The sequence below is a fragment of the Peromyscus maniculatus genome, chromosome 8, assembly GCF_049852395.1.
Source record: "Peromyscus maniculatus bairdii isolate BWxNUB_F1_BW_parent chromosome 8, HU_Pman_BW_mat_3.1, whole genome shotgun sequence".
Lineage (NCBI taxonomy): Eukaryota > Metazoa > Chordata > Mammalia > Rodentia > Cricetidae > Peromyscus > Peromyscus maniculatus.
In genome coordinates this window covers 60,716,478-60,740,818 of record NC_134859.1, presented here as the reverse complement: position 1 = coordinate 60,740,818, position 24,341 = coordinate 60,716,478, and the positions used below count along the sequence as shown (strand labels likewise).

The window sequence follows — 24,341 nt, the reverse complement described above, 5'->3', positions numbered from 1 at the left end:
CAATAATAGGAAACAAAAATTTCCAGTTGTCCCCATTCAAGAGTCTCCTCTACAGGTTCTGACCTCCTTCAGTTGAAGCCAAGTGCAGGGCTGCTCTGCTCCTTACTAGAAAAGCATCTTCTATCTATCAGAAGCCTCCAGGCAACCCTGACTGATTCCTCTTCCAGAGTCCAAGAGGACTCAGTTCCTGTTCTTTCAAACCTAAGAAGACAGATAATCTTCAGAGCATGCACTTCACTGACTTAGGTAGCTAACCTGGGATCTCCTTGTCTCACTTGGATGGCAGTTTCAAAAGACCGATGTTTCAGACAACACTGGGACCCAGACTCAAGAATGCCTCAGACAGTGACTAACAGGGCAGGCCCAACCCCTCAGACGCTGAGGACATAGCTGGGCTAGACAACATTCTCTACAGAAAAGAATCAGGCTTCCTAACTTGATTCTCAACTTCTTTTTTTTTTTTTTTTTTTTTTTTTTTTTTTTTTTTTTGGTTTTTCGAGACAGGGTTTCTCTGTGTAGCTTTGCGCCTTTCCTGGAACTCACTTGGTAGTCCAGGCTGGCCTCGAACTCACAGAGATCCGCCTGGCTCTGCCTCCCGAGTGCTGTGATTAAAGGCATGCGCCACCACTGCCCGGCTTGATTCTCAACTTCTTAATTCTCTAAAGGCTTTTTTTTTTTTTTTTTTTTTTTTAACTTAAATTATGTCACAGGGTTGAGATGAGAGAAAACATCATATTGCTATAGAATGACTCTCAGCAATAATCTATTTAAACCACTGCTAGGAGACTGAAGTGCACAAAAATCTTCTGACTTGTTTACTCTGGAGGCCTAACTACCCATTGTTTTTACAAAAAAAAAATTCTTGGTGTTTAATCTCAGTGAAACCAGGTGATGTCAACAGCAAGCAGACCTGACTTGCACACAGTAGGCATTCAAGTATATACTATACAGATACAACATAAACCCCAGGCACAGAGAAGACCTAAACCAAAGGACTAGTGTCAGGGCTTTTCTAGAAAGAGAGGTGCAGCATGTGCCTTCAGCTGGTCTCCATTACAATCTCCGCAGTCTTAACTTGTTTTCAGCGCCTCCCACATTTCGCTTCTTCTTGTTAATTAGGCATTGGTCCATGATGTTATATGTAGCTTGCACTTGCTGCGTTTCTAGGCTTACAGAGTTCTACTTATGTTTTTCACTCTTTAAAAGATTTTTTAAATTTGTGTGTGTGCGTCTGTGTGTCCACAGAGATGTAAGTTAAAGTTACATGGGAACTGGGACTGAACCGAGGTTCTCTATACTCAATAAGCCATCTCTCCAGCCTTTATTCTTTTTTTCTTCCTTTTTAACAATAGGAATGTTACTGCTGTTTCTGTCTTGCTGAATTAATGTTAAGCTCAATTTCCTCTTATCTCAAGAACAGTATGAGAGGAATATTCATGCAGGGACTGAAGTATGCCTAGAATTGATAGACATTTTCTTCATTGAAAAGGAGCATGTTTCATCTTTTATAAAAATAAAATTGGTGTTGGGCGGTGGTGGCACACGCCTTTAATCCCAGCACAGGGGGAGGGGGCGGGGATTGGCAGAGGCAAGCGGATCTCTGAGTTTGAGGCCAGCCTGGGCTACAGAGTGAGTTCCAGGAAAAGGCTCCAAAGCTACACAGAGAAACCCTGTCTCAGAAAAAAAGAAAGAAAAAAAGGAAAGAAAGAAAAAGAAAAAAAAACAATAAACAAACAAACAAATAAAATTGGCTCAATTATCTCTTGTGCCCCACCCACCCACAGGTTTTCTCTGTGTATCCCTGGCTGTCCTAGAACTTGCTCTGTAGACCAGGCTGGCCTCAAACTCACAAAGATCCACCTGCTTTGGCCTCCCAAGTGCTAGGATTAAAGGTGTGTGCCGCCTGCCACCACCCAGCTTCTTTTTTAAAAATTGTGTGTGTGTGTGTGTATGTTGGTGCACATGGGCCCCAATGCACGTATGGAAGTCAGAGGATAAATTGCAGGAGTCAGCTCTCTCCCGACCATGTGGGTCCATAGGACAGAACTCAGTCATCAGTCTCGTAGCAAGCAGATTTACCCTCCGACGCATCTCACCAGCCCTAGATTAACCAACTTTTCGACAACAGATTTTACTCTCAAAAACAGAACAGGGGATGGGGATTTAGCTCAGTGGTAGAGCGCTTGCCTAGCAAGCGCAAGGCCCTGGGTTCGGTCCTCAGCTCAAAAAAAAAACAAAACAAAACAGAAGAGATCCTGGAAATTAATCTAGGCCAGAGTAAACCACCTGAGACAAAGGATATAATCTATTCCTTTTTAAAACCCTCCAGGGAAGGAAATTCCCAAACATACTCCTTCTATAAAATTCTTCCTTTTCTTCTTTTTGTTTTTGAGATAGTCTCATATGCATGCCAGGCTGGCTAAAACTTGCTTTACCACCTCTTGAGTGGTAAAATTACAGGTGTGTGCCACCACATGCAGTTTTTATCAGTGCTGGAATTGAACTCAGGCCGTACTGAATGCTAGGAAGTAAACAAACCAACTGAGTTACCACCTTAGCCCTCATTGTCCAGCTGTTTAATTCTTACTGTGGCTCTTTACCAAACTTGCTCCAAAATATCTGTGCTTAAATATGGTAATTTTAAAAGAGGGAATAAAATATAATTAACATTTAATCTGATAAAAACTTATCCTAAATATTCTTACCATACATTCTGAAGTAAAATTTAAATAAGCTTTCCGGTTCTAAGTTTCCAGTGAACAAGAAACAATCTAAAACTGTAGTTCTCCACAAGGGGCATTATGGCTCCCAACAAACATTTGCCTGGAGATATTTTTTTTTTTTTTTTGTTTTTCGACACAGGGTTTCTCTGCGTAGCTTTGCGCCTTTCCTGGGACTCACTTGGTAGCCCAGGCTGGCCTCGAACTCACAGAGATCCGCCTGGCTCTGCCTCCCGAGTGCTGGGATTAAAGGCGTGCGCCACCACCGCCCGGCCACCTGGAGATATTTTTAATCACAACTTGGGATTGGAGTATGTGAGTATCATATAGTAAAAAGATGCTACAACACAGACTCCCAAGGCTCTAAATGTTAATAGCACTGAAGCTCATGAACCTTGACACAGACAGTGTGGTCCTAAAGAACAAATCTAAGAGGGGAAAGGGAGAGCCAGATGTAGCTGTGCATCCTGTAATCCCAGCATTTAGGAAGCGGCTGCAGAAAGATCAGAAGTTCAATACCTGGGCTACAGGACACTCTGGTAGCAAGAAATTAAGGAAGGAAGGGAGGGAAGGAGGGAAGGAGGAAAAGAGAGAAGGGAAAAAGGAAAAAGAGGTGAGTGAAAGGTAGTAAGAGAAAAACGAAACACGGCAAGAACTATACAAGCTAAAGAAGTAAGAGAACCATCCACTGTTAGTACTTCCTGCGATCCTGTTCTTTCCCTAGTTACATCGACCATGGTAGCTACCATCGTAACTGCAGCTCTGGCACTCACTGGTGAGCAGCTTGGCTCTACTGTAACCTACTGGAATACCACATACTTTTCTCTGGTCTTTCCCAATCCATCTACTTCTTACAATCCTTCATTTCTTCATTCACACAATTGTTAACCAATCACTCAGGATACAGCTGAGCTAGACCAAGCTTCTGCCACTGGAGCACATGCTGATAGTGCCAGGAAGAAGTTAGAAACAACTAACACATGTAGCTAATTTTTCCCAAGTAAATTTATTTCTAGTAGGAGAGAGTCTTTATCTTTTGAAATTTTTTCCAATTTTCCCAAGTCATTTCAAAATCTAAAATATCCTTGAAATGACCATAACTGTCACTCTTGCCCAAGATGATGCCAGATGAGTACATGTGAAACATACTGCTACTCACAATCCACAGGGCGGTGGTTTTTCAAGCAGGACAAAGCCTTTCAGCATCTCAAGAGTAAATACAAAGTATGTGGGAACTGAAATGACTCCTACTTTCCCAAACCATAGCACTACAGATAAACAAACTTACTTAAAAGTTCATGGCGAAAAGTAAAAGGGAAATAGGAGATTTGCAATATGCAGCCAATCACCTGAAAGGGCAGCTCTCAATAAAACTTCTAATTCAGAAAAGATTAAAACCCACCAGGAATCCTAGTATGCTGGTCCACTTGGGAATTCCAGCACTTCAGAAGCTGAGGCAGGAAGGTCACCAAATTCTAAGACAGCCTAGGCTACACAGGAAGACCCTGTCTCAAAGAAACCAAAACCAATCGAACAAAAATCAAGCAGCAGACCTGTGAAGGGCTGCTACGTCTTCTCTTCAATGTCCTTTACCCAGGGAAGTCCTACACAGAGACACTCAGCACACATCTCCTTTGACAAGAAGGCACCATCAAGCTTTTGGATAATGAGTTTTACTTTGTCAGGAAAAATTTCTGATGCACCAGAGGAACACTCAAAATTCTTCCCAGGGATTTAAGGGGGAAGTACTAAGCTTCTGCACACACTGCCTTCCCTGGGTCTTCCCATGAACAGGTAAATCCATGGAGGATTTGGGATTTACTGAGATCAGCAATGTGGCTCAGGGGACGGGGCACACAGAAAGGGGGATGGGTCAGAACACAGAGAAAGGCAACAGTTACTCTTGCTTTTGAGGAGAAATACAGAGATAGTTTTCCCCAAGGAAGACCCTGGCAGCTGCCCCCAGGGATGCAGCATAACTGACTCAGGCTCACTGGGGGCTAACCGGAAGACAGCAGCGACAGAAACCCAAGGGGACTAGGAGATGGGGCTGGGAAAACTGTCCTTAAAGAGAGTTTTAGGAAAGAAAGAGAAAAGAGAGACAAAGAGAGTGATATCTCTCAAACTTCATGAGCACAGTAGGAAAGAGAGAGAAGGGAAGGTGGAGGCCTCTGAGAATTCACACCCTGTGCCCTCAGTTACAAACACAGGCTAGTTGCTAACAATATTAAATTCCAAAATGACTTGTAATGTAGGGAAATAAAATAAACATCCTGCACACTTACCCAATCCGGGTAAACAGCTTCCCATGGGCATGGAGAAAACTGAGGATGAACCTTTTGTTCAGCTGCATGGGAAAAAGGGAGAGGAGAAAACAATTAAACTTTCCCCAGTTTCCTGTTACTGAATACAGTCCCCAGTGACACAATAACCTGGCCAGGGTCTAAAGGGGTGGGCACTGGGGATGGGAACCAAATGGACATGCCCAAACTCTCACACAGACCCAGGGCACATGCCCAACAGCTGCGGTTCAGCTGAGCCAAGGTAAGAGAAGGCTCGGTGAGTGGACAGCACCCTCTGCTGGCAGTGGCACCCCTGTGCAGAAATGGAAAGCGACTCTGAACTGAGCCGATTACAGAGGGAGATGCCTCCTTTCTGTGGAATCCAGAAACCACTACTAGATCCATAATAACAGAAACAAAATTCTGACAGGAATAGAGTAAGTGATTTTAGAGAAACTCCTGATCCTACTTCTGAGCTATTTTTCTAGCTATATAGGAAATCAGGTCTCTGACAACTAAGGTTAAGGTATTCACCACTAAGGTGGTGCATCAAATACTAGCTTTTGATACTGGAGTTCTGGTCTGGTTCTGGAGCTGAAGATTAAAGTCTACAGAGACCAGGCATAAAGAAGGCTGACGGTGACAGCAGGAACCTCTGGTACTTACTCTCCAGTCCCAACAAATGCTCTAATGAAGAACCAAGCTGGAAAGTGGAATATGGGTTTTTATGTAAAATCTTCTGGCTTTTTTAAGTATTAGCTAAAAAAAAAAAAAAAATTATCTGAACACTAGGTAAGTCCCAAGCCAGCCACATGTAGCATATGAGCCACCAGTTTGCAATCTTGACTCAAAGATTCTAGAAAATCTAACTCAGTCAAAACAGATCATTCCTTTGGGCAAAATAAAGAAAGTAGAGACAATGTAAACAACCCCACTATCTTCCCTGATCTCCTAGAAATAATATCCTATAGTCTGCCAGGGTTGAGACTGTTGACTTCTGTTGAGAGTAGTGGGGCACGTCTCTAATCCCAGGACTGAAGCAGAGGCAGGCAGATCTCTGTGAGTTCAAGGTCAGCCTAGTCCACAGAGTGAGTTCTAGGGCAGCCAGGGCTACATAGTAAGACCCTGCTCAAAACTTATAAAAAAAAATTTAAGAATGTTGATTACAAGTGGGAAATTAGTGGGTCAGCAAGATGGCTAACAGGTAAAGGCGCTTACCACCAAGCCTGGCAACCTGAGTTCAATCCCCAGGACCCACATGGTAGAAGAAGAGAACCAACCAATGCCCACAAGTTATTCTCTGATCTCCAGATATACAATCGAGTCCACACACATACATGCACTAAATAAATAGATAAATAAATGTAAAAATAAAAAGGTGACTACTAAAAAAGGAACAAATCCAATAGCCCTGGATAGTATACCTCCAAAGAATAAAAACTTCTGGGTCATCACCCTGCAGAACAGACCACCAATAAAATTATGGAATTCAGAAATAGGGCTTCAACATCAAACTTGGTGAATAAGCTTCCATTTTTATTTTTGCCGTAAGTGAATTACCCTGAAGAGCTATTAAAGAGCAAAATAATGATGTGTGTGGTTTAAAAGCTATGTCAAGCTATGTCAAGGCCAGTGACAGTGGGAAAGATTTTACCAACTATTTTACCAAAATTAGTAGCAAAACCTTGAACAGAGTACAGTTCTCAAGATCTTGTAGGAGAGAAGGATGGTGCAAACAGAGACTGTCTTCCCACCAAACAGACTTGAATTTAATTCTTCCCAGACCATTTATTTATCTGCTGTGAGGTATCTTAGCCAATTGATCCAAATTCCCTAAATTCCTTCCCCTTCCCTTCAGATCCAGTCTTGCTATATGGCCTAGACTGGCCTTGAATTTGCAATTTCCCTGCCTCCACCTCCTCAATGCTGGAATTCTAGGCAAGCATCACACCCACCCATCCTGTTCCTTAGAACTTTTCTATAGGTATGAAATCATTCAAACAGAAGGATAAAGATACATACATGCACTCTATTCCTATTTAGCTTAGTTACTTCTCACAGCTATCAATCACAAAATCCTCTATAAGTTGCTTATATTTACATGTAGGAAAAGAATTATTAGTAGTTCACTAATCCAAGCCTAAAGTTATCCCTTGAGCCCTAAGGCAAGCCCAACATACAAGCTGCTTTAAAAGAGGAGAATTAGAATTTGAATCCAGGTCTTCAGACTCTAAGTACAATTTTCCTTCTCTTAACCTCAGGAAAACACTTGTGAACTGATTCAATAGGGAGTGAATGAGAACAACTGAAAAGCAATACAATTCTGCTTTTTTAATTTTTTTACTGAATGGATAGGAAACAGTGAACCGGAAAGCTCCCGGAATAAAGTGAAACCCCCAAGTGATTTTGGAACATCCTGCATTACCCATACTTCCTAAAGGGACTTCCTTTAGATAGACAAGTCTACCTAATCACTTGAATCTATATTTACTACTATTATTCATATTTTGTTGTTGTTTTTCCCCCGGGACAAGGTTTCTCTGTGTAATCCTGGCTGTCCTGGAACTCCCTCTGTAGACCCGGGTGGCCTCAAATAAAGGTCTTACTGGCATAATTTTTCAACTAAAGGAAATAAAGGTAATTTTAGAAAACTTTTTTGTTCTTTTGTTTGTTTGTGTTTGTTTTTGAGACAGAATCTCACTATGTAGTTGTCCTGGAAGTCACAGGGCTCGACCTGCCTCTGCCTCTGCCTGGAGTCCTGGGATTAAAGGTGTATACACCATGCTAGCTTTTTTTTTTTTAAGAGAACTTTAATTTGAAAGTACATATATACTTTCTCCTGACCTTGAGAACTAACGTTCTATTTTCAGTCTCAAGTATCTGTTACCCTAACTTTTGTTCCACTTTGTTATCACCAAAACCACTTTAGTTAGGAAAGGAAGTAAAAATGTGGGTGTATCATAGAGGTAAAGAAAGCATGCTACCCAGAGCCAGCAGATTTGTTACACATTGATCAAAATAGGTCTTAAGAAACAGTCACAAGTGACTGACACAATATGAAGTCAGCTAGTACTGAAGCAGGATCTTTGGAGAACTCTAAAAACAAAAAACACAGATCAAACCCAGGGCCTTGCACACAGGAGGCAAATTATCTACTACTGACTGTACTGGTCCTTAGTCTTCTGAGAAAGGGTCTCATTAAGTAGGTAGTTCAGACTAGCCCCCAACTTTTAATTTTCTCTGCAAGGATAAGATTATGGATGACCCTGGAGAACTCATAACTGAAACCAACTTTTTCTGAGTCAGGAAAACTTCAGTGTGAGCTTTTCTCTCCAACACATTACAACAGCCTGACTTCTATTTCTGCAACTTGTTTTTATTTTTTATGTGTGCATGTCTGTGCAAGTATGTGCAGGTACCCTAGGAGGTCAACTAGAGTTACAGGAATTGGTGAGTTCCCTGACACGGGTTCTAGGAACTCAAACCCTCTGGAAGAGAGTCAAGCACTCTGGAACTCACTACAGACTACTCAGCTGTCTCTACAGCCTCTCTCCCCGGGTCCCCTTTTTTGAGGCAAGGTCTCACTATGTAGACCTGACTGACCTGGAACTTGCTCTATAGAACAGGCTGGCCTTGAACTCAGAGATCCACCTGTCTCTGCCTCCCAAGTGCTGGGATTAATGGCTTCCTAAATGCTGAGATTAAAGGAGTGTACCACCATGCCCAACTTTCTGCAACTTATTTTAATATACAACTAAGCAGAGAGAAATGTGAAGTTATCTGCCTCTAAGTCATTCTTATACATCTGTCTACTATTCACCAGAAACTAAAATTGTCCCTAGAGATACTATAGACTCCTAAGCTTACCCCAAACAGATACTAATGACAGTAGGTTCATGGGTAGGTCTCCAGAATGAAGTCTGTCTGCCATCAACTGGGATTCTGAGTTAAAAAACAACATTTTTAGTTGCTCCTCAGCTGTACTTTGGTGTACTGTACAGCTATACTGTCACCCCTCCACACACACATACACACACTATAAAATGAAGTTTCCACTAGTGACATTACCTAGCTCATAAATAAAAAGATTAAAATGCAAATAAAAGGATTCTAAAACCAGGTAAGCATGATGTTACACACCTGTTGTCCTTGCCCTGCATGAGTAGAAGCAGAAAGATCATGAGTTTAAGGTTATCTTTGGCTACATAGCAAATAGGCCAGCTGGCTACATGAAACCCCAAGTTAAATAAAGTAACAAAGAAATACAGTAACCAAGAAAACTAAGTTGAACTAGTACTTTAAAAATCATCTCCTTAGCTGAGAGTAGTAACTCATGCCTTTAATCCCTATACTTGGGATGGAAAGGCAAGTGGATCAATTCGATTTTGAGGCCAGCCTGTATCTACATACTGAATTCCAGGACAGCAAAGACTACACAGTGAGAGCCTGTCTCAAAAATAAAACAGAACCACACAAAACAAAACAAAAACCACAGAACTGTCTCCTTGGCATAAAGTGTTAATCCCGGAACCACTGAGTACTTACTAGTCTTTGAACCATCATCAAAAAATTATCCTCAGCTACATGGTAAGTTTAAAGCTAGCCTAGGTTACATAAGACTGTCTCAAAAAACAACCAAACAAGGCCGGGCGTGGTGGTGGCGCACGCCTTTAATCCCAGCACTCCGGAGGCAGAGCCAGGTGGATCTCTGTGAGTTCGAGGCCAGCCTGATCTCCAAAGTGAGTTCCAGGAAAGGCGCATTGCTACACAGAGAAACCCTGTCTCAAAAAAACAAAAAACAAAACAAAACAAAAAAAAAAAACAACCAAACAAACAAACAAAAAAAACTGGGGCAAGTAAGGTAGTTTCTACCTGTAATCCCAGTACTTCCAGGCTAAGGAAGGAGGGTCATTGTCATGGATTAGATGCCAGTCTTCGCTAATGAGTCGAAGCCAGCCTGGGCTATAGTATGAAACCTTGTCTCAAAAAACAATAAAAAAATATTTTTTCTTGGGAAGTAAATGTTTAATACAAACCATAGAAAATATTCCTTAAAACTGTAACTAAGTACTTTGTTATCCCTGGAGTGAGAAAGAATACCTGCTTGGTGGCAGCAATTCAATGTCATACAAGGGAGATTCTAAAATGCACCCATTTCAATTCCACAGAATTGTAAAGAAAATCATTTTGAGGACAATAAGAGTATTTAGAATTCAAAGGTGTATTTTTTTAATGTTTTTTTCAGAGGAGCATAAATTATCACTTTCTTGTTTTGAACCTATTTTCACAGGTATCAAATATTTTCAGTCATTCAACTTTTCAGTGATTGGAAAGGGGATACTATCCTCAGATATGAGACAACACTGGTAGAAATCAAATTTCAAGAGTACCCATAAGTAAAAAGTCCAGGGCTTTCAGAGCTGTCAATCAAAGGCCGTTCATTTGCCTGTGTAAAGGTTGAGCTCACAGGAAGCAGAGGATGTGAGGGTATCTGCAATGCTGTCTATTTGTCTCCTTCAGACTTGTGCTTCTAGGGCAGCAAAGTAAGAGGCTTACAAGCCAAGAGGATAAACAGGTAACAAACCACCTGCCAACCCAGCTATGCTGTAAAACCTAAAACAAGGCCTACCAATTCTGAAGTTGGCAGGAGGCACTAGGATTACCTTGCTTGCTTAGACAGGGAATGTCTTAGAAAAGGAGAGATCTAAGGAAGTCATAAAGAGAGAAAGAGAGCCCTGGCACACAAAATGTTCTCAGCAGTATGACAATCATTAGTAAAAAAATAAAAGTTATTTAGTAGTAGTATCAGAATTCTTTTTTTCCTTTAAAGACAGGGTCTCACTATGTAGCCCTCCCTGGCTGGCCTGGATGGAACCCAGAGCTATGCATACTCTTGCCTTCTAAGTGCTGGAATTAAAGGCTTGCCCTACCACAACCAGCCTATTTTCAGGATTCTTTCTAGGATACAGATAAGAAGCTCAGGTGAGCCAACCTGCATGACTTAAATACCTGTACGATGAAAAACAAAAACAGATCAGTGGTTAAGAGCATGTACTGCTCTTCCAGAGGACCAGAGTCCGATTCCCAGAACTACCTCAGGAGTCATTCCAAAACTTCTGACCTCCATGGGCACACTCACTTAAAAATAATAAAAACCTTAAAAAAATTGAGAATGGAACCTGAGTTCAATCCCCAGGACCCACATACTAGAAGAAATGAACCAACTCCTACAAGTTGTCCTCTGACCTACACAGAGAGAGAGAGAGAGAAAATAGATAGGTAGGCTGGCTGATTTTTTTTTTTCTTTTCTTTTTTTTTTTTTTTTTGGAGCTGAGGACCGAACCCAGGGTCTTGCACTTGCTAGGCAAGCGCTCTACCACTGAGCTAAATCCCCAACCCGGCAGGCTGATTTTTTTAATCAATCCATATATTCCTTATTTGAAGCAAAGAGCCACACCAATGCTAAGGGATGCAATGGTCAGGGATGGTGATTACTCCCCACCCACCGTTACTGCTGATCTGCTCTAAGAACGACAGCTCAATTAGCTATAATTAAGCACCAGCTTCATGCAGATGACTGGACCTGAGCCAAAAGAATTTAAAATTTAAAATGGGCCTTCTAAAACAACCTTTTCTGGACCAGTGAGATGGGCAATGGGTGAGATGGGCAACAGATAAGAGGTGCTCACCACCAAGCTTGACGACCTGAGTGGGATCCCTAGTGTCTGCATACTAGAAGAAAACAATCGACTCCCCACAAGTTGTCCTCTGACCTCCACACACACACATGGCATGTGTGGTCCCCTAATAAACTAAAATGTAATTTTTTTTAAAAAGTAAAACTACCTATTCTAGTTAACGAATCCCTTGAAACAATGATTCTCATCCTTGACCTGTAGTTTAGCACTGCCTCCACAAAGTCTTATAAAATATTAAAACAATTTACTATTACTTCATTATCTCCCTTAGAGCCAGTACATGCTGGAGAGGAACTGGGTCAAATGTCAATTCAGCAGTCAACTCCAGAAAATCCAGTTAGCAAGCATAGGGCTTGCTGAGCTTAAAATTATATAGCCATGGAGATGGAGGATGGCTTAGTGGTTAAGAAAAGGGACTACTCTTCTAGACCACCTGAGTTAGAGTCTCAGTACCCACATCAGATGGCTCATAACCATTCCAACTCAAGCAGGATGCAACTCCTCTGGTCTCTGAGAACACCTGTACTCACATGCACATGTCCACACATGCACACAGATACACATAATTTGATTTTTGTTTTGTTTTGTTTTTTGAGACAGAGTTTCTCTGTGTAGCTTTGCGCCTTTCTTGGATCTCGCTCTGTAGACTAGGCTGGCCTCAAACTCACAAAGATCCACCTGCATCTGCCTCCCTCGTGCTGGGATAAAGGCGTGCGCCACCACTGGCCAGCGAAGTATTTTTTTTAAAAGAGTACATAGCAAAATCTCAGATCAGCCTGGACTACAAGAGACTTTGTCTCAAAAAAGAAAGAAGGGAGAAGGTGAAACAGGTCAGCAGGTAAAAGCACTGGGCACCAAGCCTGATGACCTGAGTTTGATCCCTAGGACCCATACAATAGAAGTTGTCATCCCTAATACACACACACACACACACACACACACACACACACACACACACACACACACACACACACACACGAGGGAGGGAGGGAGGGAGGGAGGGAGGGAGGGAGGGAGGGAGGGAGGGAGGGAAGGAGGGAAGGAGGAAGGAAGGAAGGAGGGAAGGAGGGAAGGAGGGAAGGAGGGAAGGAGGGAAGGAGGGAGACAGGCAGGCCAATGGCCGGCCGACCAAAGATATGTGACTGTTCTGTATTAATTGCTTGTGTGTTTATCACCAGGAAAAAATGGGACAGAATGGTATGAACAACCAATTCTAAAGCCAAGCTAAAGACCCACACTCAAAGTGTAGTTAAGACACTTATTTACTTTGTAACCATATGCAAGTCACATCAATTTTCCAAGGATTTTTCTTCACCCATAAAATAAGAATTATGAGTGATTTCATAACCCCCAGTGTATGTATATCACCTTAGTAATTTTTTTTTAATTTTATTTTTTTCCATCTCTAGAGAGGGTTAAAAAATTGTTTCTTTGTGTCTATATGAAGTATGTACCTGTATACACATTCCTGTGGGTATGCACAAGCCATGGCACATGTGTAGAGGTCACAGGACATTCTTGGGTGGTGGCCCTCACTATCTATCATGCTCAAGACAGGCATTTTTGGATGCAAACACCAGGCTAGTTGGCCCATTCTCCTCTCTCACTGTAGAAGTGCTAGCTACTATTACATACGCTTTGATATCATGGCCAGCTTTTATGTGGGTTCTTGGGATGTGAACTCACATCTTCATGATTTTACCCATTGAGGTGTCTATCCAGTTTCACCTGAGCCACTTTCATTTATTTATTTATTTATTTATTTTTGGTTTTTCCAGACAGGGTTTCTCTGTGTAACAATTCTAGCTGTCCTAAAACTTTCTTTGTAGACCAGGTTGGTCTCAAACTCACGGAGAACTGCCTGACTCTGCCTTCCAAGTGCTGGGATTAAAGTCATGTGCTATTACTGCCCTACCACTTGGGCTCTGTGTGCGCGCGCGCGCATGCCTACCTGGCTCTGCCTCCCAAGTGCTGGGATTAAAAGTGTGTCCTACCACATTTGGCTCTTAATCAGCATTTTTGAAAGTCTTCAAGTTTTCATGCCGGGTGATGGTGGTGGCACACACCTTAATCCCAGCACTCAAGAGGCAGAGGTAGGTGGATCTCTGTGGGTTTGAGGCCAGCCTGGTCTACAGAGTTAGTTCCAGGTCAGCCAGGGCTACACAAAGAAACCATGACTAAAATAAAATTTAAAAAAATAGTTTTCACATCTCGGGGAGAAGGAGATGGGGTCTCATGATTTAGTGGCCCCATTAGTGATACATTATTTTAACGTCTGTCTGAAAAATATCTAAAGGGGCTGGAGAGATGGCCCAGCAATTAAGAACACTGACCACGCCAAGCGATGGTGGTACACGCCTTTAATCCCAGCACTTGGGAGGCAGAGGCAGGCGGATCTCTGTGAGTTCAAGGCCAGCCTGGTCTACAAAGCAAGATCCAGGACAGTCACCAAAACTATACCTGTCTCAAAAACAAAACAAACAAACAAACAAAAAACAAAACAAACAATCAAATTAAAAAAAAAAAAAAAAAAGAATACTGACTGCTCTTCCAAAGGACCCAAGTTCAATTCCCAGGACCCATATGGCAGTTCACAGCTGTCTGTACTTCCAGCTCCAGGAGATCTGACACCTTCACACAGACATACATGAAGACAGAACACCAATGTACACAAAATAAAAACAAAAAGAAAATGCAAAAAAAAAAAAAAAATCTACAGAATATTTCCTTGTCTGACAAGTCCATGAACTTGATTCAGACCTGTCTGGAAATGCTGTACTCCTGTCAGCATTAGGGGTGAGGCAGAAGGAGCATGAGGCCAAGGTCTGATTGGGCTATAAAGTGAGTTCCTGGCCTGCCTCAATTATGGAGCAAGACCATGTCTCACATAAATAAACAGATATAGACAGACAGACAGACAGACAGACAGACAGATAAATAAGCAAATAAATAAAATCTATCTTAGGCCCAGAGGTGGTAGAACATGCCTTTAATTGTAGCACTCAGGAGGCAGAGGCAGGAGGATCTCTTTGAGTTTGAGGCCAAGCTAGTTCCAGGACAGTCAGGACTGTTACACAGAGAAATTTTATCTTGAAAAACAAAAAACAAACAAATAAACAAATAAAACCAGGCATGGAAATGTGTATCTATAATTCCAGTGTTGGGGAGTCAGAGGAAATTCTTGGGCAAGCTGGTCAGCAAGTCTAGATGAGTCAGTGAGAGACCCTGTCTCAAAGACAAGGTGGAGGCCGGGGGTGGTGGTGGTGGTGGTGGTGGTGGTGGTGGTGGTGGTGGTGGTGGTGGTGGTGGTGGTGGTGGTGGTGCACACCTTTAATCCCAGCACTCGGAGGCAGAGGCAGGCAGATCTCTGTGAGTTTGAGGCCAGCCTGGTCTATAAAGCAAGATCCAGGACAGGCACCAAAACTACACAGAAAAACCCCCATCTCAAAACAAACAAACAAACAAAAAAAGACAAAGTGGAGGGCTGGTGAGACTGCTCAGCAAATGGGCTGTGGCACAAGCCTGACAAAGTTCAATTCCCAGAACTCACATATAAGATGGAAGGATATGATTCCTTTAACTTCCACGGGTGTGTCATGGCACACATACTCATCATGCATTCATGCATGCACAAACACATTAATAAATAAATAATCACATAAGGGAGCAATTGAAGACACCCAGCACCTAACTCCATCCTCCATATACATACATGTGCACTGTACACACATGAGCATGTATACATACATACAACGTACACACAGAGAGAGATAATAATATAACTAACTAGCTGGGCACTGGGACCCTCACCTATAATACCAGCACTGAGGAGGCAGAGGTAAGAATCCTCAAGAACTGGAGGTCATCCTGCTCTACATAGCAAGTGCCAGTCCAGCTAGGGCTACACACTAAGCGCTTGTCTCAATAAATAATTGAATGAATGTTCCCAAGCTCATTTGCATTTATTTACATGTTGTCTATGGATGTTCTACCTCAATAAAGACAGAGCTGAACAGCTGCAACATAGGACATATGGCCCACAAAATCTAAAATACTTATTATCTGGTCCTTTCTAAAAAGGCCTATTGATACCTGGGCTAAAATATAACAGTGGTGTCTCAGCTTTTCTAGATACACAATGCCTGAGGATTACTACACATACCTTGGAAATAGTAATGACTCTCATGTGCTAGGAAGCGAAGACAGGTAACAATGAGGAGTACAATTGAAAGAACCCTTCTTCCCAGGATATTCCAATACCATCCACCTCTCACTACTTTAGGAAAACTCCTCATTTACAACATTCCTTCAAAGTACCCAAAACTAGAGTTCTGTCTGGATTTCCACTTTAGAAGCTACTACAGAGTGTCAGGGTGAAAAGAGAAGACAATTAGGCCAGATGCCTCCTGAACATCTTTAAAAGCATCCCTAATCAAGGTAAAGTATCGGATTAAGATTTATGAGTCCCGGGGCTGGAGAGATGGCTCAGAGGTTAAGAGCACTGCTTGCTCTTCCAGAGGTCCTGAGTTCAATTCCCAGCAACCACATGGTGGCTCACAACCATCTGTAATGAGATCTGGTGCCCTCTTCTGGCCTGTGGGGATATGTACAGACAGAACAATGTATACATAATAAATAAATAAATAAATAAATAAATAAATAAATAAATAAATAAATAAATAAATAAATAAATAAATCTTAAAAAAAAAAAGATTTATGAGTCTGGTTTGGCAATCTGTAGCAACCTACTGAAAAGTGCCACCAAGCTTAAAATCTCAAGGTATCTAGAAAAAGAGAGAGAAAGTTCAGCCAAAGGGCAGCACTGTTGCTCTGACTGGCTTACTTTCTGAATGACTTCTCTTTCTGACTCATCTCTCTCAATGTCTGGGAACTTTCATGCCTATTTATGCCAAAGAGTAGAGGAGCTGAAACACCTTGTGTCTGTGCTGTTTTCAGGCAGGGAACCAGAAAAAAGGTTCCTCGTGGGCACAAAACACAAACCTATCTTGTAAATCAACAAGAAAGATGGTGAGGTCTTCTCATACTGTCAACCTATCATACTGTCAGTAATCCATTCACTCACCACTCAACAGAAACTCACCAGGTATCCTCTGTGTACTAACCACCACCCATAAACTGTGAAGAAGGTAGAAATCATGACGGGGAATAGGATGCTATGGGTATAAACAGCAGAAGCATTAGAAAAATTGTCTCAAAGGTATCCTTAGTTTAAATCTGAAGTTTAAGGCAAGTAGTTGGTACTGGAGGGGACAAGTAGTCTTGACTCAGTGTGTCATAAACAAAGAAAACAGTGTAAGCAATGGTCCCAAGAGTAATATATTGCAGACTACCATGGCAAGGTGAGTGACTCTACAGGAGGGTAAGGCAGGCAAGGATAAGCTGTAGAAGCCCCTGACAAAGAGTTTGATCTTAGGGCCCATGAAGGGTCTTAAACAGGTAAGTGACATGAGCAAAGCTGTATTTCTAAAGGTCATTCTAGCTACTAAAAAGGTTAGGGTCTTGAGGATGGGATGAGGGTTAAAGGCAGGAGGCTAGGCTGTTACTGCATTCACCCAGTGGCAATGAACTCAGAGGAGAAAGTGAAGACAGGACTGGGTATGATCACTCCACACAAAGACAACTATGACACCTATCCGTAAGTCCAGTAGCTGTAGTTCCACGGAGCCATCAGCAGAAGCCCAGAGCCATGGAAAAGTCTTCAAAAAGACACAAGATAAATATAACACTGAAATAATTTTCTCAAGATTTACTTATTTTATTTTAAATGCATTAGTATTTTGTTTGCTTGTATGTATGTATGCACATCATATGCATGCCTGGTACCCAAGGATATCAGAAAAGGGCATCAGAGTCCCTGCAACTGGAGTTACGTACAGATTGTTGTAAGTAGCCATTTGGGTTCTGGGAACTGACCTAGGTCCCCTAAAGGAACAGCAAGTGCTTGTAACCATCTGTCCAGTCTCCTTTTCAATGTCTTTACATGGCCTAGCATGGTACTTATATCTTAAAACACATATACTAAGTAGCTGCTGAAAACCTATTACAGATTTAACAGATTGAATATGTTGTCCACATAATACACATGGATGTGCACACACACACAAAGCTACAATAATAAACAGTACACTATTAACATTAATGCTGCAGGGAAAGTGCACACTTACCACTGTCTGTAACCATCTCTGAGAACATAAACGATCTTTCCTGAGGGTAATTAGGCAAAACACAGACAAAGATGTTTAAAAGAAAAGAGTTCTATCAAGATTTAGAATCCTGGGCTAGAGAGATGGCTCAGAGGTTAAGAGCACTGGCTGCTCATCCAGAGATCCTGAGTTCAATTCCCAGCAACCACATCAGGTGGCTCACAACCATCTATAATGAGATCTGGTGCTTTCTTCTAGCATGCAGGCATACATGCAAACAGAATACTATATATATAATAAATAAACCTTAAAAAATAATTTAAAAAAGATTTAGAATCCCGATCTGTAGTAACAGTTTCATCTGCTGTGTTTCAGTCCAAATGACGGAGCTAAAAAATGAGCACAATTCACATCAAAATAAAACCCCAACTTGGGAGACAGCTCTGTCAATAAAGGCACTTGAGTACAAGCCTAGCAACATGAGGTCATCCCCAGAACCCAAGTAAAGGTAGAAAGAGCAAAGTGAGTCCACAAAGTTGTCCTCTGACTTCCATAGTGCACCACAGCATACACAACACCTTCCACTCCCATCATGTATGCTCTAACTACATAGGGGTATTAAGCACTTTACAGATAGTTAGTGTGACTGAGTTTGTCACTAATTAAAACAGCTATTACATTTCCTGGACATTGTGACTCTAGTCCAGTGGTTCTCATGGGTTGCCTAAGACCACCAGAAAACACAGATATTTACATTACAATTCCTAACAGTGGCAAAATTATAGTTATGAAGTAGCAACAAAAATAATTTTATGGGGTTGGTGAGATGGCTCAGCAGTTAAGAACACTGGCTGCTCTTTCAGAGGTCCTGACTTCAATTCCCAGAAATCACATGGTGGCTCATAACCATCTATAATGGGATCTGATGCTCTCTTCTAGCATGCAGGTATATATGCATACAGAACACTCATACATAAAAAATAAATTTTAAAAAAAGAAAAGAAAAAAATCAGTAGCCTTCCTATACACAAATGATAAAAGGGCTGAGAAAGAAGTCAGAGAAACATCACCCTTTACAATAGCCACAAATAATATAAAATACCTTGGGATAACACTAACTAAACAAGTGAAGGACCTTTTTGATAAGAACTTTAAATCTCTAAAGAAAGAAATTGAAGAAGATATCAGAAAATGGAAGGATCTCCCATGCTCATGGATAGGTAGGATTAACATAGTTAAAATGGCAATCTTACCAAAAGCAATCTACAGATTCAATGCAATCCCCATCAAAATCCCAACATAATTCTTCACAGACTTGGAAAGAAAAATACTCAACTTCATATGGAAAAACAAAAGACCCAGGATAGCTAAAAGAATTCTATACGATAAAGTAATCTTTGGAGGCATCACCATCCCTGACCTCAAACTCTACTATAGAGCTATAGTAATAAAAACAGCTTGGTACTGGTATAAAAACCGACCTACAGACCAATGGAATCAAATTGAAGACCCTGACATTAATCCATGCACATATGAACACCTGGTTTTGGACAAAGAAGCCAAAACTATACAATGGAAAAAAGAAAGTATCTTCAACAAATGGTGCTGGCATAACTGGATCTCAATATGTAAAAGATTACAAATAGATCCATATTTGTCACCATGCACAAAACTCAAGTCCAAGTGGATCAAGGACCTCAACATAAATCCAGTTACACTAAACTTAATAGAAAAGAAAGTAGGAAGCACTCTTGAACCCATTGGCACCGGAGACCATTTCCTAAATATAACACCAACAGCACAGACCCTGAGCACAACAATTAATAAATGGGACCTCTCAAAATTGAGAAGCTTTTGCAGGGCAAAAGACACGGTCAATAAGACAAAAAGACAGCCAACAGAATGGGAAAAGATCTTCACCAACCCCACATCTGACAGAGGATTGATCTCCACAGTATATAAAGAACTCAAGAAACCAGACATCAAAATACTAAACAATCCAATTAAAAAATGGGCTAAAGAGCTAAACAGAGAATTCACAAAACAAGAATCACAAATGGCTGAAAGACATTTAAAGAAATGCTCAACATCCTTAATCATCAGAGAAATGCAAATCAAAACGACTCTGAGATACCACCTTACACCTGTCAGAATGGCTACGATCAAAAACACCAATGACAGTCAATGTTGGAGAGGATGTGGAGCAAAGGGAACACTCCTCCACTGTTTGTGGGAATGCAAGCTTGTACAACCACTATGGAAATCAGTATGGCAGTTTCTCAGAAAATTAGGAAATCGAACGACCTCAAGACCCAGCCATCCCACTCTTGGGCATATACCCAAGGAATGCTGATTCATACCATAAAGATACATGTTCAACTATGTTCATAGCAGCACTATTTGTAATAGCCAGAACCTGGAAACAACCTAGATGGCCGTCAACGGAAGAATGGATGAAGAAAATGTGGTACATATACACAATTGAGTACTACTCAGCAGAGAAAAACAATGAAAGCATGAAATTTGCAGGCAAATGGATGAAACTAGAAAAAATCATCCTGAGTGAGGTAACCCAAACCCATAAAGACATAGTATGTACTCACTCATAAGTGGATTCTAGATATAAAATAAAGAGCAATCAGACTACAACCCACAGAACCATGGAGGCTATATATATAGCATGGAGGTCCCTAGGACAACTGTGGCTTATAATAAATTTCGGTTTTACTCAAAAAAAAAAAAAAAGAAAAAGAAAAAGAAAAAGAAAAAAGAAAAGAAAACGCTGAAGTAAAATAATAATAATAATTTTATGGTTGGAGGTCACCCCAACATGAGGAAATGTGTTAAAGAGCCACAGCATTAAGAAGGTTGAGAACCACTGGTCTAGACTGTGAACAACTCATTTTTATAACCCAGGCTGCATGAGAGATGGCTGAGGAGAGCTGGCTACAAAGTCCCTCTATCATTTCTAGGCTGCCATGTGGCAAGAGCAATGCAAACACTAGGAGCTCAAACACAGCTCAGTGGGAACAAAGGGCTGAAGGGCTGTCTATGCAGTGCTCTATTATCTGCCCAGCTCTGTAACCCACCCATACAGAAGGCAGCATGTCCTCACACCTGATTTAGCTATTGGATTTCACCTATTAGATTCTTGGGCACAGCCCCCAACCTAAGGTCACATTGAACTCACAGAGCTGGTTCTATACTATAGAGTCAAAAATACTTGCCAGGTGGTAGTGTCGCATACCTTTGATCCCAGCACTCGGGAGGCAGAGGCAGACAGATCTCTGTAAGTTCAAGGCCAGCCTGGTCTCCAAAGAGAGTTCCAGGACAGGCACAAAACTACACAGAGAAACCCTGTCTCGAAAAAACAAAAAACAAACAAACAAAAAACCCAAAATAACAAGTTCTATGGACTCTTTAATACATAAGCAAAGTCCTAAGCACTTTATACGCACTACTCCTTCAACCTTCAATTGTCCTCTGAGGTTAAGTACTACTTTCCAGGTTACAGATGAGGAAATGAAGCACAGAGAGGAAAATGCCCAAGGAAAATGAAAATAGTCTGCTCCAAAATTTGGGCTCTTAATCTTCAGCAGAACCAGAGGACACGGCAGATACTGATGTAAAGACCAAAATCTAACAGAAATCTCAATTACAACCCTCTAATAGTCTGCAATGTCATTCACTGAGAAGTTTTGAAGATTAAGGGAAATGAGTATGCACAGTCCAGATACTATTATACAGGTTGGTGGAAGCACTGAGCACTCGAAGAAAACATCCCGCCGGGTGGTGGTGGTGGTGGTGGTGGCGGTGGCGGCGGCGGCGGCGGCGGCGGCGGCGGCGGCGGCGGCGGCGCACTCCTTTAATCCCAGCACTGGGAGGCAGAGGCAGGCAGAGCTCTGTGAGTTCGAGGCCAGCCTGGTCTACAGAGCAAGATCCAAGAAAGGCGCAAAGCTACACAGAGAAACCCTGTCTCGAAAAACCAAAAGAAAAAAAAAATAAATAAAACATCCCTTAAAACCAGCGGTGGTGATGCACACCTTTAATCCCAGCACTCGGGAGGCAGAGCCAGGTGGATCTCTGTGAGTTCGAGGCCACCCTGGTCTACAAAGCGAGTTCCAGGACAGGCTCTAAAGGTACACAGAGAATCCCTGTCTCGAAAAACCAAAAACCAAAAACAAAAAAAAAACAAAAAAAAAAAACCGAAAGAAAGAAAGAAAACACCCCTTAGGTATGGAGGTACCTATCTGTAACCCCAGCACCTGAGAGGTAGTAGAGGCAGGAGGATCAAGAAGTTGAAAGTCATCCTGGGGTACATAAGACCCTGCCCTCCCCCAAAGGAGGAAAACCAGAAAGAGGGAAAAAAGACCATTTTCCACAGGAATAAAACAGCAACAACAATGAAACAAATTTTTAAAAACCCAAAAATTTTCTTGGAAAAATTCACAATCTGATGATTAATAAGGAAAAAGTTCTTCAAGAGTCAAAAAATGTAAGTATACGTACATGCAATATACAATTCTGATGAAAACATCTGCAAACACGATCTCTGCCCACCCACCTACCGTAATACAAGGAAACCACTGAAGCTCTGAGGAAAGGGAGAAGAATGAACCTAAGAATCAAGGGAGAATGAAGCTTTAGTCTAAGGCAGATGTGGTTACAACAATCATTTTAGTAACTACTCTGCTGTGGGCACCAAAAAGCAAGTCACCAGCATACAGGGAGCGCTGGCAACCTCAGGCAAGCTTCACACTTAAGCAAGGCACCAAATAAGGGAAGGATTCTGGCACATCAACTCTAGGAAAAGTGTTTCGAGTTAAAAATGGCTATTCAGGTTTGGATGTGAACTTCTGTATCTGCTCTTTATCAACAGAGGCAACTCTACCTCACGGGCAGCTAACAGCAGAAAGAGAAAACTCAGAAACAAAATGGATCACACAGGATAACCACAGGGCCTGGTACAGCCTGCCATTTGCTTGCTATCAAAGCCAAGGCTGCAAATATGGCAATGCAGAGCTCAGACCCTACCTGACCTGAAGTCAGCACATCTAGGAGCAGGCAGGCCATGATGTCTCTCCACACCCCCACCCTCAGCCATAGTTCAGGATAAGGTGAAAAAAACCACAGCACTGTTGGGGTGAGACCCAGTTTCACTGTAACTAGAAGTAAGGCTGCTTTCGGCAAGGGCAGTTTAATGGGCTGTTTTATCAGGTTCAGTTCTTACTTTTTCTGTGCTATTTCTTAGACCAAAACTAACAATTCAAAAGAACATCTCCCCCACCTCGCACCCGCCCCCCTCGTTCCTGTTACTGTACTGCTCACTCCAGGCTAGCTGGCCCTCACGTTCACAGACCCTTCTCCTGGCTTCACCATCCATCTTGCTGTAACAGTGCTGGGATTATAGGTGAGTACCACTGTACCAACTTTTTACAGAGGTTCAGGGGACTGAACTGGGCTGTTGAGCTTGTGGCTAGACCTTTTATTCACTGAGCCATCTTCCTGTCCCCCTCCATTCTCATCTCTCAACGATCAACTTTAACATGCAAATCAGAAAGCATAAATATTAGCTGTTTCTTGCTTTATTTGCAATGCCCACTCACTGCCACCATTAAATATATAGGAAATATTTAAGTTCAATGCTAAGAGAAGAAAAGAGTGAAAGTGATACTACTATAAAGCCACAAGGACACTTTATGACAACTTATCAACTTGTACAGCACTCATAAAAATAATGCTTCTCTGCTATACACTACAACCTTTTTTTTTTTTTTTTAGATTCACAGCCTTTTATTTAATGTTTAATGTTTAATTTAAAAGCCTCTACTCTGGAGGCTGAAGAGCTGGCTCATTGGTTCAGAGTGCTTGCTGGATTTGGTTCCCAGCACCAACATCAGGCAGTTCACAACCACTTGTAATTCCAGTTCTAGGATGTTCAACACCCTTCAGGCCTCCATAGGCATCTTCTACATGTATGTGTTAGGACACATAAACTCATACAGGTACCACATACACATAAATAAAATAATTTTAAAAACTTTTATTCTGATACTCCCATGTGTCCATTCCTAACCAAGACTTCTAATTCTGAGGCAGCAGAAATGAAGGTGATTATGCCAAAAGTTTGGAGTTCCCCTTTGAAGCAAAAAGCTGCACTGGAAGGGATGGAAAAATGGTTCATCGGTTGCTGCTACTGCAGAAGACCTGGGTTTGGTTCCCAGCACCCACAAGGCAGCTCACAGTTGTCTGTAACTCCAGGTCCAGGGGTCTGATGCCCTTTTCTGGCCTCCACAGGCTCTCAAACACACATGGTGCACACACATATAAGCATATCTATCTTTAAAAATAATAATAATTTGTTAAATACTAAACCTCTACCTATTTTAGACACAGAATCCAGAAAAGACATAAAGAAACTTGCTCATGGAAACATTAGAAATTTAAAAAGGCATTCTAAAAGACCTGACTCTTTGC

At 41.7% G+C, this 24,341-nt stretch overlaps 1 protein-coding gene across 6 annotated transcripts in view; it reads right to left on the bottom strand.

Moving 5' to 3' along the window:
• The window catches only part of Smg6 (SMG6 nonsense mediated mRNA decay factor), a 253,280-nt gene that overhangs the window by 186,349 nt on the left and 42,590 nt on the right, over window positions 1-24,341 (bottom strand). For all 6 annotated transcript variants that reach the window (XM_006977374.4, XM_015996166.3, XM_015996165.3 and 3 more), the window contains one exon: window positions 5,006-5,067. In XM_006977374.4, the coding sequence (XP_006977436.2) occupies window positions 5,006-5,067 (62 nt within the window). The remainder of the gene's footprint in view (window positions 1-5,005; window positions 5,068-24,341) is intronic.